The following is a 15,919-nucleotide window of genomic DNA, read 5'->3' as shown; positions in this document are numbered from 1 at the left end:
CTAACTGTTATATACCTGACAGTGGATCAGCGGTGTAGGTTTTTCACACGTTCGAACTTCCTGTTGGCCGGGTCGTTCCCAAGGCCTATGAATTGCAGAGGGGCCTAGTTGATAAAGAACTGAGGCTAATGTTCCGTGACTAATCGATGCCATAAGCATTGGCAAAATGACAGCTGGTAATGACGGCTCGAATATGTCCATAGATCGATGGCCGTTTCATGCAGAAGTAAACACATCGCAAGCCGTAATTGCTCACTGTACGATTTCTAAACATGGGAACCACCAACGCGTTTATCGCATTCTTTGAAAATCGACGTGTTGTGCGTTAGGTGATTTAATTCATGCTTCGAAAGCTCCCTCTTATTTCTATGAGTAGTGGCCTTTCGGAGATCAGTTGCATAAAAGTGAATAGTTTTTATGAATTTCATCATGGGATATCCGCAAATTTATGATTTAATAAATTATCATATTTCTGAGCTGCGAAAATTGCCTGAAACTGTTCAAGGGTTTTACCGCAACGTCATAAAAACGTGTTGAATCAATCGACACACAGTGCTTTTGAACTTTCCCAGGACTTTCTCAAAACCAAAACTTAGGTTCTTCGGAATATTATTATCGAATGGATTCTCTTATTTACGAAAATTGTGCAAAACTGACATTTGCTAAGAAAAGTTTGATCGAGTATACAATAATACGCGTTGCTTCTAATTCAATATTAAATTTTAAGAATTCCTACATAGGTGCTTCAATGTGATTTGATTTATTGAAAACAACAAAGTGTGCAGCAAGACTACGACTCATTTTTTACTAACCTTTTCTCATTTTTCACCCGCAGTTTGTGGCGTATGAATTTCCTCCTTTTGATTTTCACCTGAAAATTCGTAACAATTAATTTCAAGTTCGCAATTGTAACACATATCAAACCAGGAATTAATTTTCAAATGATCACCACATTGAAGCACCATGCGGCATCACGTCTAAGGAAATAGAAAAGGTACCGAAAAAAAGAAAACGAGAAAATGAAGCATGTGCCAGGTCCCTTCTCATTTTTAACTCGGCTGCAGATGTCACGATCCTTTTGAGAATAAATTTCGTTTGATATCCGATTTCAAAGAACGTTTGTCATTTGTCATTTTAAACAAGACGTCACCGAAACACCATTAATTTCGTTACCCAACCCGCCCACTAGATATGAATTACAGGGTTGGGAGCTCAGACAAGACATATTTCATAGCTTGACGAATGATTCCTTCGTGAACGTCCTTTTTTTCGAGCTATTTTATCTTCAAGTGCGTGAGTTATTTTTCAGTAGTTATTACTAGAATATTGTAAGAAAATCTTATTAACTTATGCGAATAATTATTCAGGTTAACTAAATAAAACCAAACAGAAGAATGACGCGGGTTACAGAGACAATGATACGTATATTGTAATCATCGTGTAGTTATGTTGTTTAGTACATGTAAAGTTATAGTATGTATTTATCTATTTACAAAGGTATTTAGGTTATAATAAATATATACAAAAATACAAAAATTGGCACATCGAACGTTCATATTTTTTTTTCATTTTTTTTTTTTCACGAGCAAAGTGGTATACAAAATTCTCATATACACATCTGTAATCTAGTCTGAAGTGTATATTTTCTTTTATTATCTACTCTCTTCAAATTTCAGGAATAATAAAATAAATTTGCAAAATATTGGCAGTGATGAATTGCCAACAGCAAAAATGTTTTCTTTCTTTTCCTTAATTTAATTACGTATACGTATATCATAGGTATGCTTATAATTCACGGGCACCGAATTTGCTTTAGTAAATTGATCGCAGTCAATCTTTTGCTAACTTTTTTCCCCCTGTAACATAACTTATCTTTTCTCATCGCGTGAAAATCTTGGCCTTGGACGTGTTGTCAAATAATGATCGATACGGAATTTAATAGTCAGTTGCATACAATTCTGCGCACGTAAGCGTAAGTAGCGATAGTTACAATCAACGAAGAATTGTTTTCTCTCTGATCGCATCGAGACCAGAGCGTCAACTGAAACTTGAAAGTCAATTTTCCAATCCGTCTCAAATTCCTTTGTTTAGGAATACCGTCTTTTATTGTTAGTATTTCCCTTCAAGTATAATAGTTCGCGGAAAATTTTGGAAGAATATGAGCATACTGTATACTTGTTTAGTCTCTTTAATCTCGTTTAGTTATGTTACAATTCTAAATTAAGTATAACAACCGCGAATCATTGTCACTTTCGATTTAAAACTGAACTTCACTGTGGTTCGTATGTACAGAAAGACAACACAAAACTGGAACTCAACACACCCGACTTTAATCGTGACATCTATCGTCTATCGTTTATTCACGACTTTCGATTTTACCGACACATTCTTGGACGTTTTCTCGATAACTTAGACATTCTTCGATTTAACCCTCAGTTTCAGGGTCAATTGACGCCCGGCAAGCTGATAATCAGATCTGGACTTCTTCGCCCCTTAAAGTAGACCCGGCAATTAGTTATTCGTTATAAAATTACAACACACACTAGTCGAAAAAAAATATTTACAGATATATAGATCATACAGCAATACGTGTTGAGATTTCTCGGAATCAAACTAAATTTGTACATTTGTTATTGATTATTGTTTTCGTTTTATTCTTCTGCGTTTTTCAACTCTCCTATTTCCCCCTTCGTTGTCGACTCAGACGTATCTCGTCAGTTGCGTGTGAAAATCCTGCAGGCATACAATTAGCTGGCTAAAAGTCGGCCTCTCGTCAGCGGACATCGCCCAGCAGTATGCCATCACGGCGAAAAGCTCATCCGGACAATTTATCGGCTGCGCCAATCTGTATCCGTCCCTCAGGTACGCGGCCATTTCGAAGGGATCGACTTCGACGTACGGCTGTTGTGCCAGGGTGGTCAACTCCCATAGAAGAACGCCAAAGGCCCACTGAAATAAATATAAGCGTTATCCCACATGGAGTGGGACTTTCAGGGAAAAGAAATGGTATATCGTGTATCTAGGGCGGCTAGGAGGCGATTTTTCACATTCCGCCCGTGGTGTACAAAATACTTTCTGTCCGCCCCTTTTGAAACGCGTCATTTCGTGCATGCAAAGTAGGCTGAAAGTAGCGCGTTTCAGGCCAATTCGGAAGCGGGCTGACATGGAATGACGAGTTTTTAAAGGGTTTGGGAAAAAATATAATTTTTTGTCATAAGTTGGTAACGAGATTTGGTGTGATTTCCATTAACTAGAACTATGACTTTTTAAATCTTACCACGTCTGAAGCAGTTGTAAATGTTTTGTTTGTCAGACTTTCTATGGCTAGCCATTTGATCGGACGGTTTTCATTGTCACCCAGGCAATGGTAATCCTGAGGAAACAAATCTCTGGCCAAAGCGTTGTCCGTTATCTGGACTCTCAAGTCGTCGTCCACTCTGAAATTTCGAAAAATGGATCATGTTAAATTTTAAGGCGTTTATACTTCCGATGAGCGGAATAAAAATAAAAAAATCTTGAAAAACTTTTGCCGAACCTCGCGCTTGATGATACAATTGGAGATACCAACGTTTCGTTTTAAATTTAAGCAAATACTTTTATTTAAGAATGAATAAATATGTGGTATGATTAGTTTGATTTCACTCCACGATGACTCATTCTATTCAGAAGACTTTTTCTACAAAGTCATTAACAGTCAGACACTTTTTCTCCATCACGTTGGCATCATGAAATATATAATTTTACTACATTGCACCGAAACTGATAATGAACAACAAATAGCAATATTGAATTGACACCCGAAGAAAAAAGAAAATCTCTTTGTGATTCCAGTATTCTACATTTATCCACTTTTAAAAGATATCTCTTCGTAACTTACGCGTATAATAATAAGATAAATACTTAAGTTACGACTATTTCGTAACAAAATTAATAGTAAATATGGATTTTCGACTTGCATCCTTAATTGAACAAGCTGATCGGTTTGTGAGACGATAAAGATTAGACGTAAAACAAATGCGTCGCATAAATAGTTAGAAATTGAAAATACTCACACGCAGTTTCTCGCGGCCAAGTCTCTGTGCACGAGGCGTTTCTTGTGGAGGTACTGAGCACCTTTGGCAGCCTGTAGAGCCATCTCTACAACACCCTGAGTAGTAAGAGCTCTGGGGGGGCCTTCGCTGCTCAATTTGCATCTGACCAAAAACCTCTTCATGTTCCTGTAGCCGGTGTGCGGATACAAGAGGAACGGCGCGCCTCTGTCTTCAATGGAGACACCCAAGACTGGGAGCAGTGCCGAATGACTGAGTCCGTATAAAGCCAAACCCTCGCGAAGCAACAAAGCGACCTGTCAAAGAGCAACGGTATTTTGTCGTTTAAAGCGGATTTAAGTCAGTCCGGCTAAATCGGATTCGATTTGAAAAGTTTTGAGGAGAGAAGGAAGTCAAGTTCACGGATAACCCAGAAAGAAGTACCTAATGTTACCTTCATTTTTCTGGTGATTCTGGAAAATTAAAGAAGAACAAACATTTGCAAATGTTTCGAGACCCTGTTGACGATCTTTCTTTCGGTCTGTATTTTCTTCGCCGCTGCTAGTAAATCAAGATACACTTCTCGCAAAAATTAAGGGAACAACAAAATTTTCGAAATTTTTAGGTGATTTTCAACAGGCTGTATTTCAGTGAAAAATGGTCGTACAAGAAATAAAAAAACAAAGCTTTTGAAGCTTGAAGACTCTAGTTTTTGAATTTTTTAGTTAAAAATTTTTCGAAGCACTATTAGCCATGCAATCCTTGGATAAAGCACGAAGAAAAAATTTTCAAAATTTTTTACATTTTTTTTTTCGCTCTACGGGCATGGAAAAATTTTTCCGAGCTAAACCAATGCATAGGTCGCATAGCCTGTTTATTCAGCTTCAAGATGCTTTTTTTTAAACCTCGATACGATCACTTGTCTTCGAGATATCGAATTTTGAATGCCAAAGGATCCTTTTTCACTCAACTGCCGATATCTCTGGAACTACTGGTCGCACAGCGAGCCGAAGGGCCGTTTCTTTTTCTGTAGAAAATTTCCTACAAAAATATGTCAAGGTTGATGTCAAAAAAAAATTTTTTCCACCTGTAGCGTTAACGTGAAAAAAGAGCAAAAAAATGCCATTTTGCCTGTTTTTGGATAATCGACTGTATCTTCGTCAATATTGGGGGGAAAGCATAGGTTAGAAGAAAATTTTACAGCCTAATGTACCCCAAAGGTCCCTCTAAATCGGTAGATCGATCGGTTCAGCGGTTTTCCTGGACCGATTGATTGAAATTTTGAAAAAATTAAGAGAACAAGGTCCCTTAAGAAACAAAAACCTTGTTCCGTTGATTTTTTCAAAATTTCAATCAATCGGTCCAGGAAAACCGCTGAACCGATCGATCTACCGATTAAGGGGGACCTTTGGGGTACATTAGGCTGTAAAATTTTCTTCTAACCTATGCTTTCCCCCCAATATTGACGAAGATACAGTCGATTATCCAAAAAAAGGCAAAATGGCATTTTTTTGCTCTTTTTTCACGTTAACGCTACAGGTGGAAAAAATTTTTTTTCACATCAACCTTGACAGATTTTTGTAGGAAATTTTCTGCAGAAGAAGAAACGGCCCTTCGGCTCGCTGTGCGACCAGTAGTTCCAGAGATATCGGCAGTTGAGTGAAAAAGGATCCTTTGGCATTCAAAATTCGATATCTCGAAGACAAGTGATCGTATCGAGGTTTAAAAAAAAGCATCTTGAACCTGAATAAACAGGCTATGCGACCTATGCATTGGTTTAGCTCGGAAAAATTTTTCCATTCCCGTAGAGCGAAAAAAAAATGTAAAAAATTTTGAAAATTTTTTCTTCGTGCTTTATCCAAGGATTGCATGGCTAATAGTGCTTCGAAAAATTTTTAACCAAAAAATTCAAAAACTAGAGTCTTCAAGCTTCAAAAGCTTTGTTTTTTTATTTCTTGTACGACCATTTTTCACTGAAATACAGCCTGTTGAAAATCACCTAAAAATTTCGAAAATTTTGTTGTTCCCTTAATTTTTGCGAGAAGTGTAGTTTTGATCGCTTCTATATTTGAGGCAAATTTTTTTATCTTCATTTCGAACGGTCGGAACTAGGACCGTATATTTTTAAATAAAAGTTCGATCAACCGACGACTTTTCATTCTCTACATATTAATATAATTCTGGGCAATTCGCATTAGCGCAAACAATTCCTGGCGATTTTTTAAAAGTTTTTTCTTTCTCTTTTCGTAACTTTTCATTCCGACGATGCGACACATTCATCGTTATCAAGCAATGAGACTTCATTCCTCTCCCAAACTTTGACACATTACTATTCTTTCTTACGTTTTATTTATTTTTGGAACTCGATATTCACCTGTGATTGAGAGGCGTGTTCGGCGGCAGTTTTGACGAGAACGTCCCTCGGCGCCTGAGCGCCTTCCTCGTGATAGCTGCCCCTGTATACTCGACCAAAAGTGCCCTCTAGTTCGATGCTCAGTAGGCGAACTCTGCACCTTGAGATGGGAAGGAATACTGATTGAATAAATCATACCAGGGGACGCGTCAATGGTCGAATAGTTGTTCCACGTAGCGAGGATCATCGACATCGATCAAGCAGCCCTTTATTTTCGAAACGGACTAAATTAGACCAACTTACACGTCGTCCTCACTCCGTGTAAAGACTATAGATCAACCTATTGCGTTCCGAAGCTCTGCACAGAGTTTATTTCAGGCATCGAGCTGTTGCTCGTTGTACCTTTTACGTCGACGCGGTTCTACAGTGACGTGAAAAATCGTCCTTAACTCACGTCCGCATGCTGAGAAAGCACTTTTCGCCCTGAGTTGGAACTATATGTGCATGACATTGTCGTAAATATTCTAAAGAAAGATTGGTAACATTGAGCTCTGGAGATAGAATACAAATACTTTGGACTTTGGCGAGGGGTTGACCGCGTTTGGAACTCGGTGTACATTACTCACGAAATCACGCGAAGTTATTGGAAACCTCTTGAAATCATTTGAAATTCCATAAAATCTTCTGAAATCATTTGAAATCTCTAATATCTTTGTAGTTCTATAAAATATTTCGAAATTCCATAAAGTATTTGAAACCATGTGATATCTTACGAAATCGTACAAGCTTGAAATCTGACGTATATATACAAAGTGGCAAGTGGTCAAGCACTCGGACTTTGGGGATAAAAGTAGTATTCATGAAATTAGAACCCTAACAATGAGTGAATTTTACAATCACATTGCCAGCTCAGAAAATGATATTACATCGAAATATCCAGTAACTTGCAAATCGTGATAGGCCGGAGTAAGATTCGGCAGAGAAAAAAAACTATTGTGAATTCCGGATATTGAGACAAATGTCCCTACATTTTCCAGATTTTCTGAACCTTTGAGAACCCCGTCACAACAGCTTACGCATAAACCATTAACAAACCTTTGAACGGTTATCTCCTGGATCCTTTCGTGCAGTTCTCGGCTGGGTCTGTCGTCCAATCTCCTGTAACTGGAGGTTGAAGCAGCCGACAAAGGCGGGGGTGTTTCCGGAGGTAAGAAGGTCTGAGCTGGACCAACACCCGCGCCCCTTTCTACGCTGCAGGCAGAGCTGAGGCCCCGTGACTCTCTGGAGGCGAAAGATGAAAAGCCGGTTTACTTTATCATCGGTCGAAAAGTTCCAACCATTTTCACTCCTATCCAAACACTGCCAAAGTGGCGCATAATATTCCACCGGAAAAATTTTTCGAACTTCGTTTACCAGAACTAATGGATGAACGAGTTAAGGAAAAGTGCTTCGAGAACGTAAAATTTCTAGCATGAAAATTACAATCGTTCCCCATAAAGAATGCAAAATTTGATTTTCCCATGTCACAAACGGAAATTTAATAAATTTCTCCTGATACAAGATTCTCCGACATCCTTAGGTTTCTCAGGATTACTTACTGCAGAGGATCTCTATGTCTTCGGGTCTTCTTGTCCCTCACATAGTACGCGATGACGAGAACACATATGGCCGCAACGAAGGCGCAAGCGCAGCCTATGGAGGCGTAAAATATCTGGCCACTGGAACTGGACCCGGGGGCAGCAACGAGGACTTCTTCCGGCCCGGGATACCCGTTATCCTTCAGGCATATTTTCTTCCGGCGAAGAACTACGCTCGTTGTGTTATAACGAGACCGCGAAACGTCGATGCGAAGCGCAAGATCAACCTCTGCGTCGTATGGCCCACAGTTTAGAGACAAGGCCCAAGTTTGCACTCCGCCTATTGGAATTTCACCAACTTGAGAGACGTTCAATGAACTGGTTAACGCCGACGGGTTGCTGATGTTCACCGACATTGTATAAGGTAGCTGGAATCAAAATGGTTGACAGTAATTGAAAATTTATATAATTTATATAGATCAGCCGTCAGAATTTCTTCTTTATTTGAATGTTTATTTGAAAAAATTTGACACAAGGTAGGGATTTTAAAGTGAACATGTAAAACGAGTCATTTTGACTGGTCTGGTAGTTCTAGTGTTAAATAAGACAATACCGCGAACCAGAATTTGTCTATTCCGAACCGCTGTTCGTGCAAAGGAATCCGAAAATCATCCGTCTGCGTTTTGTTGAAACTAAAATCGCACCACAACGAAAGACATTACAGTTTTAAGTTTAGTATCGAGTGAGTAATTCATGAGGAGAACACGCATGATGTGACTTCGAAAACCAATCGAAATTTGAGATGAGATAATCTCCAATTTAATCATCTTCATTTTTCATGTTGATACAATACAAATGCAATATCCTTGCAGCCCTCTATTTTTCTCCGTCCCAGCGGGTCAATTTCCGCTTCTATAGGTATATACGTATATATAAACTCGGCGAGTACGCGCTGATCATAATAGTCTAGAACGATTTGTGAAGAAAACAAAAAGAGAAGGACATCCGGTTGCACAGATCGGTGCTTAGCTGCGAGGAACTCAAGCGTTAAATGCAGTTGGCAAAATTGGCGACGAATCGACCGCTCATCGTGCTCTGCAGTTCGAAAGAATTCAAGTTCCGGTCAAAGTGACTGTGTTCGCATCGTGCGCCGTGTGCGCGTATCGCAGGTACCAATACCACTGGTCAACCAGCCGAGGATCGCGTGTTCGGGCCTTTTAAAGCTATTTGGGACACCGACCGCGTGCGTTAAGTCAAGACGTCTGACAGATGTCTTCGAGCAGCTCGTCACTCTTCCGTGTCAACCCGAAGGAGGCTCAAGCCGTGGCTATACTTTGTCCCCTCCCGGGTGGTTGTGGATTTCTTTTAAACTCCTCCTGAACGAGTCAATCCGACACCGCGAGGTACGCCACATGCCGTGAATTTCGGGGCCCGTACAGTCTGCCATTCCTTGAGAGCTGTAATTCTTCACCGAAGACTCCCGCCCCTCACTATTCCGGAGGATAAGCGCAGTGCATAGTTTTCCAAGAAAGTTACTTGTGGTCGTTTTCAGGTTGTCCAACAGCTGAGTTCACAATGAACTTCAAGTTTCCCGGTTCAAAGTAAATACGAGTTATCAGGGGCATTAGGGGGACAGACCTTGCAGCTAATCTCCTTACGTTCGATCTTCCTTCTCCTATCCCAAGAACCTAGGTGCATCGATCATTTCCCGAGATCATCGGAAGCAATACTGTGATTCTTTGGGGGAAAAAAAAACACTTTCGTCTTTTCCACAAGCTCGTCGCAATCAACAGATTCCGGATTGCTACAGTAGCGGGTTTTCCGTGATACCCTTATACGATTCGTTTTGCGTCATTGGGCAGCAGCGCGCATCAGTAAGCATCTTCACCAGGTTACGGAACGGGCGGACGAAATGGGTTGCAGAGTTGCGCGCACGCTTCGATGGCTGGGTTAACGATAAGAGTGGATACACGCGGTCTGCTGGCTCGCGAATGATGCAAGGAGCGGAGAGTCGGAATTATATACGCTCGTGTAACCATACGGCGAATCTTGGAAGTGTTTTGCCAGCTTGGATGATTACCGAAGGGTACACAACCGCGGCTGCACTTTACGAGCTGAAATATATACATTTTACCCGGAATGGTTACGGCCGGGACAAGCCGTACATACACGTGCATTTACCTGCCCACAAAGAATATCAGTTCATATTTTGCTAGAAGGTACGGTGCAATTGTTTTCAAACGACTTACCGGTCTACCTGCTAGACTTTCCCATGTAAAGTGCAGCTTGTGAACCTGCGCCGGTACCGGGACCACGAACGTCATTGCATACTCGTTGATTACACCGCTGCGAACGTAGTAAAGCTCGGCCTGAAGTCCTGGAACAAGATGGAATTTTTTATGAATGGTTATGGTCAAGTCCAATGTTCACAAGTATGTAAGGGGGTAATAATTTTCTAAAGAACTGCACTATTTTTCAAACAGTAAATCAGCTTTCTGGAACTCGTGATCCAAGCGTATTTATCATTGCAGCAATAGATCTGTACGATTTCGTTCCAATTTTTACGGTCTCGAACACTTGAGAAAAGAAGAAGCATTTACCGTACGAATAACATTTTTCGAGACTAATTCCGTAAAATAGGTACACAAATGATCCTCACGCGACTTTTTCTTTACGGGCGTAGATGGCCACGAAACGAATAACAGCAATATAACAATTTCCTTAACAACTAGTCAACTCTTTACTTGTATAAATCTAGCGCCTGCTTATGATTAATTAGCTCAAATGAGTTTCAGACACTTTGAACGATTATATTATGTCAGTGATTGTTTTGAATAGTTTGATCAACTCTAGTTCCTCGGATTATTACTGTCTGTTTTCCCCATTTGTAGACGTTCACTCATAAAGTGATTCCCTCAGGAATTTCCGAAGACAAATCTGTGTTTTCGTCAAAGTAGGCACTATTATTTTATGGAGAACAAATTCGTATTATAGGTCTATAAAGATACGTAATCATATTTTACGACAAGTGTTATTGGCGCCGAATGCGACCACGGGACCATTTCAATTTGCCGCAGTAATTAACTGAAGAGATAAAAGTACGACGACCGAAGGGCAAAAAAAACCACGATTACCAATCACCAACGGATCTTTCAATTTTCTATATTCTTTTGGCTTTAATCAGAGCAGATTCAAATCTAATGCATCTCAGTAAAATCAAACGAAACTAGGTCCGTCGTATTTCTAAAATGCACCATTCGTTTATGCGTTTAAACATATTAGATGACGTCACGTAACACGATATGAGACGTCAGAGGTTGGTGTGGTGACTGTTTGAAAGCAGCGTAGGGGGGCGTCGGTGGGCCAGTGAGTACATTATTGCCAGGGGCAGCATAGTTGGTTTGTTTGATATGTCGCGAGGGAGTCGTCGGGCGTTTATCGAGAACCCATCGCCGGAGAGAAGGGATCCGACAAGTAGGCTGCTGGACTGCGATGCACTGCACTACGGGCATCGTGTATCCGATAACGAACGAACGAAGGAACGAATGGCCAGCAGGATGAGTCAGAAAATAAAAGCGCACTATACCCGAAGGTTGGTCCGTCGCCCGAAAGGTCCCCGGAGATCTTGCCCTTCGATTACACGCCAGGGACCTCGAGGAGAAGCGACGTCCTCTCCAGGGTAAATCTGAGATACACGAAATTGGCATATCCCATGGTGACCCGAGGGCTCGCAGCAACGGAGCCGGACGTCGTTAGGGACCAGTCCTCACCCCTTGGCCATTTCTTCCAGGTACGGAGTTCAGGATCACGTTTAAATCTGGCGGTGATCTTACAGCGATGTTTTTTCAATTAACAAAGCATGATGTAAGGAAATAAGGTGTGCTGGAACTGAAGACCGATTTTCGCTCAGTCTGCGCATATCCAAGGTGACGTCACAGAAATCACGGAAATAGGTTACTTGAGGTTACTTATTTATTTCCATATATTCTGATTGCTGAAAATTGCCAATTGGTGCAGTCAAAAGTTGTAAAAATGATAATGTAAACACTAAAGGACAAAATATCGAGCCTACATGACGTCACCTTGGATATGTTTTCTGAATGGTTCAACTAAAGTGTATGCGCATTGTTTCACCTTATTTCCTTACATCATGTGACAAAGTAGAAAACGAGAAGTCTTCAGGATACCGAAATTAACCACGTTGGTTAGTTTTTTTTTTTTTTTTTGTTGGCGGGCACTACGAACGGCTGAAAGTGATGCGACTCGAGGTTCTGATCATGCTAGAAGTTAGACAGAATCCGTAGAAATTATTCATATTCACTTGAAGTAACAAGTGTGACTATGAATTCACTTGAAGTGTTGCAGTTCATGTCTTGGAATCACACAATCTCAGCTGACGACGAGTTTGCGGTAAGTTTATTCTAGAACAATCGATTAAAAACCGGCGTGTAAGTTGCAAGCACGATATCATGGTGCGAATTAAAATTCTTGGTACGTAATTTTTGTGCACTCGTGGAAATGAAGGCGGGATCTCGGTCTTTCATGTCAGACTGCATAGAGTGAATTTCGTGCAATCGATCATTACAGTGAAAGGCACTTCAAAGCCTGTTCAAAAATTTACAGAATTACAGTCTATTGATTTGCTCGCTTGTTTGCGGGTTCAGCCTGACGCAACGTACAAGCGATATTTGATATCCGATATATATTCGACATTCGATATTTTATAGACCCCGGTTCTGATTACCTCGACCGCTATGCCATTCCAGAGATGAAAGAAACAAAGGGACCGTGAGTTATTGGACTTTGGGCACACAAAATCAGGGACTATCGAGGTCAGACCAATTCGCAATAAATTATACGTCCAATACTTTCAATGTGCCGGAGGATCGAACTCAATACGGCCCCATTAGAGCTAATTTTGTTCAGCTGCCTCCCTCGCGATGTCGAGTAATTATTGTTATACCCCGATTGTAAGACGCAGTGGCATTGTTGGGAACTGAACTTGAGTCGACACCGAATGGAAAGAATCAGAGGAGCCGGAGTTTTTCTGCTTCGAGTAACAAGGATATCCTCTTCCTGATTTAGGGAGGCTGTCAATAGGTCCTGACAGGGAAAATAAATAACAACTCCACCCCGGTTCTCGCGCCGCCGGCCTCAGACTCCCCTAACCGTGAAACCTCCGAGTTCTACCACCGGCACACATGCTGGGCAGGTGTTGCTCCGCTCGCACCGGAACGCCTGCATGTCGCGTGCATTCCTCGACGTTTCTTACGAGAGTGCACACCACTGACGAACCGAGGTTTCCAATTTGACGAATGCTCTCGTCTGCCATTCAACAGCATGCATCCCATGACTAGGAGATATTGATCAATCCCCCTCTTATGCGGTGTCACGCGAATCTGATTCGCAAGATTAAGGGGGATTTCCAAGAAACCTTTGGTCACGAGTGATTGGACTGTGCTGACTGGGTGTGTGCCAACCACGGGATACGTATGTTTACGTATCTATAGTTCTAGTGAAGATTATGCAATAATTATAAAGGAATATGTAAATATATTCTATAGTAAACGTGGAAAATTTCGTAGTTACCAGCTTAGGATAGAAGAAACGTTCCAAAGCTAGCAATTTTTAGTTTCAAAAGGTTGACGGGTGAATGGGATTCACTGTGAATAAAAAAAAAAAAGACTTATCGTTGGGTAGAGGAAAAGGCGCGTCAAGAAATCTCCAGCAACGATATTCCCACGAACGATGGTATACACGAATGAAATGAAAACCTTATCAAGTATGAGATAAAAATGAATCTGAGCAAATTCGAAGCACAGGCTAATCGTCAGATAGCAAGGATTGAAGCGGACGTTTCATAATTAGATCATTCAAAATGATTAAACTCTGCTGTTTTTGATCCGAGTCTAATGTTTCTGGGCTTATTTTGGTCCATTACAAGATCGTCAAAACTTAGCTGAAAACTGTTGTGCCGTACTTACACAAATCTATTTTTATCCACTCTGGAGAGGACTATGGGTGAATTATTTTTTTCAGACGATCTTTCGAGATCTTCATGATGAACGAAATAAATCCAAAACATAAAAATCAGATTAAAAGCACTAGTTTAATCGTTTGGAACGTGATGATTATGAAATCTTTTTTCAAATTGTTGATGTCTTAACTCTTGTTACGCGAATTCGTTCATGTTTATTTCTATTACATAGTAGTATAGTAATGTTTTTACATTCTGGTTCACCGTCAACGACGTAAATAACGTTTCTGGATATTCTTGAAACGGTTTTCAAATCCCTTCGTAATTTTCGATGAATCGTCATACGGTGTAGCTTCTGCTTGACGGTGCAAAAACTAACGAATCTTAACTTCCGACTGGCCGATGCCAGCACGGGTAAACCAATTCCTGCATGGACCCGGACGCGAGTTGGGCCCGGAGAGAAAACGAAGTGCGCGAGTGAAACCCAGGAGTCGGCAGCACCGGAGGAGAAAGAGAAGGAATAAAAGGAAGGAGGGCTGAGGGCACACGTTGGGTCGTGGGTGCGATATCTGATGCAGAAAACCGGTAAAGGCCGATCTGCTGCGGTGAAACAAAAGGAATTCGTGCGACACGGTGGTTCGACCTCGAGGCGAATGTCTGCATAAGTCGGTATGCACACTTATTCCACACATCGGCGCCCCCGCATGGCTCATGCCTTGTACCAGGTATGCAGCAGCAAACAACGTACACAACCGCGTGCATTCAAGTCACTTGAAAATTTCCTCTTCGTGTCTCGTTACCGGCTCGCAGGTTACCCTCGACTACTCGTGCAGCGGTTCGACTCGGTTATCATCGCCATTCGTTACCGGATCCCGACTCCGGCCCGAACTTCCTTTAATCTTTCTCTATACGGGGTGGCCACGAAAAATTGAATCTTAATCCTACGATTACTTTTCAAAGTATAATTCCAGAATCGACATTCGTAGCGTCCACGATCTGTGATGTGGATTTATAACTTTTGATTCGCGGGTTTTGCAACGGTTTTAATGTTGCTCCATTCACCTTCGTCGAAAGAACAATTTTGACAAAAAGTACTTATTCTGTGCGGCTGAGTTATGACAGTATTTTCGGTTGAGGAGTTGAAACATTGTTTGACACCACACAAGACTATAGAGCTTAATGCCTGAAATTTAGGGATTTTCGAACTGCCCAGATTTCATTGATTTAGTTGTGCAGAGAAAAAATATCTTGTTATACACTAAAGTCAATGACTCGATGTCAAGAATTGAACTGAGTTGAAACCTCGGCACAACAGTCACCAACACTGTATTCCAATAACGAAATAACAGATTATTACCCTGAAGTCCGCCCATTTATGCTAACCAGGTTTAAATGACCCATCAACAAGTAACGACTTCGCAACCAATTCGCTATACGGTATATCATAGATTTTACTTGAGCGAGAAAATAGCCCAGAAATATATTTCCTGAGTTTCGCGAGCCCCCGAGGTAAGATAGCAGAGTGTGTGTATATATATATATATATATATACATATATATATAGAATGTGGTACGGAGTTGGAAAGCGAGTTCCGCCACAGACCTTTGATGTCTGAATTTCCAGGGCTCCCCTGACTGCAAATGAAAAGTACGACCCTTCAGAAGTGCTAGACCTCGACAAGGGTAGCATTTAGGAAGGTGGGGGTGAAAGCTGCCATTTTCCAAAGCCTGCGGCAGCGAGTTCTGCACAGGCATGTAACTCACCACCGCTCTCCGTGATGGAGCAAGTGCGTGGCTGTTTTCATGTCGTGACGACTCGATACTCGGGCCTATCCACCTCTCGCACCCTGCTTTTCTACACACGGCACAATGTAACTTTGCCTCAAATACAAGTACCAACGACGGTATAATAATGCCGAGGTCCTTCTGGGGAGAAATTACCACAGAGCATAAAAAGCAGGGCTGTGTACCGAGCTGCATGCGT

General features: G+C 41.2%; 1 protein-coding gene across 2 annotated transcripts in view; it reads right to left on the bottom strand.

Moving 5' to 3' along the window:
• Positions 1-1,432: 1,432 nt before the first annotated feature.
• Positions 1,433-15,919, bottom strand: part of LOC124181192 (tyrosine-protein kinase Dnt-like) — a 33,471-nt gene continuing 18,984 nt past the window's right edge. Inside the window, exons 2-8 of one of the 2 annotated variants that reach the window (XM_046567509.1) lie at positions 10,208-10,335; positions 7,980-8,386; positions 7,477-7,662; positions 6,403-6,535; positions 4,053-4,345; positions 3,278-3,437; positions 1,433-2,949 (exon numbers count right to left, since the gene is read on the bottom strand). In XM_046567509.1, the coding sequence (XP_046423465.1) occupies positions 2,701-2,949; positions 3,278-3,437; positions 4,053-4,345; positions 6,403-6,535; positions 7,477-7,662; positions 7,980-8,386; positions 10,208-10,335 (1,556 nt within the window). In that variant the 3' untranslated portion in view covers positions 1,433-2,700. Of the gene's footprint in view, positions 2,950-3,277; positions 3,438-4,052; positions 4,346-6,402; positions 6,542-7,476; positions 7,663-7,979; positions 8,387-10,207; positions 10,336-15,919 lie in introns of both variants that reach the window. The other variant, XM_046567508.1, reaches the window with a different exon arrangement.

The sequence above is a fragment of the Neodiprion fabricii genome, chromosome 4 (genome assembly GCF_021155785.1).
Source record: "Neodiprion fabricii isolate iyNeoFabr1 chromosome 4, iyNeoFabr1.1, whole genome shotgun sequence".
NCBI classification, from domain to species: Eukaryota; Metazoa; Arthropoda; class Insecta; order Hymenoptera; family Diprionidae; genus Neodiprion; species Neodiprion fabricii.
Note: the sequence above shows the minus strand (reverse complement) of the source record. Positions and strands in the feature narration are given on the sequence as shown.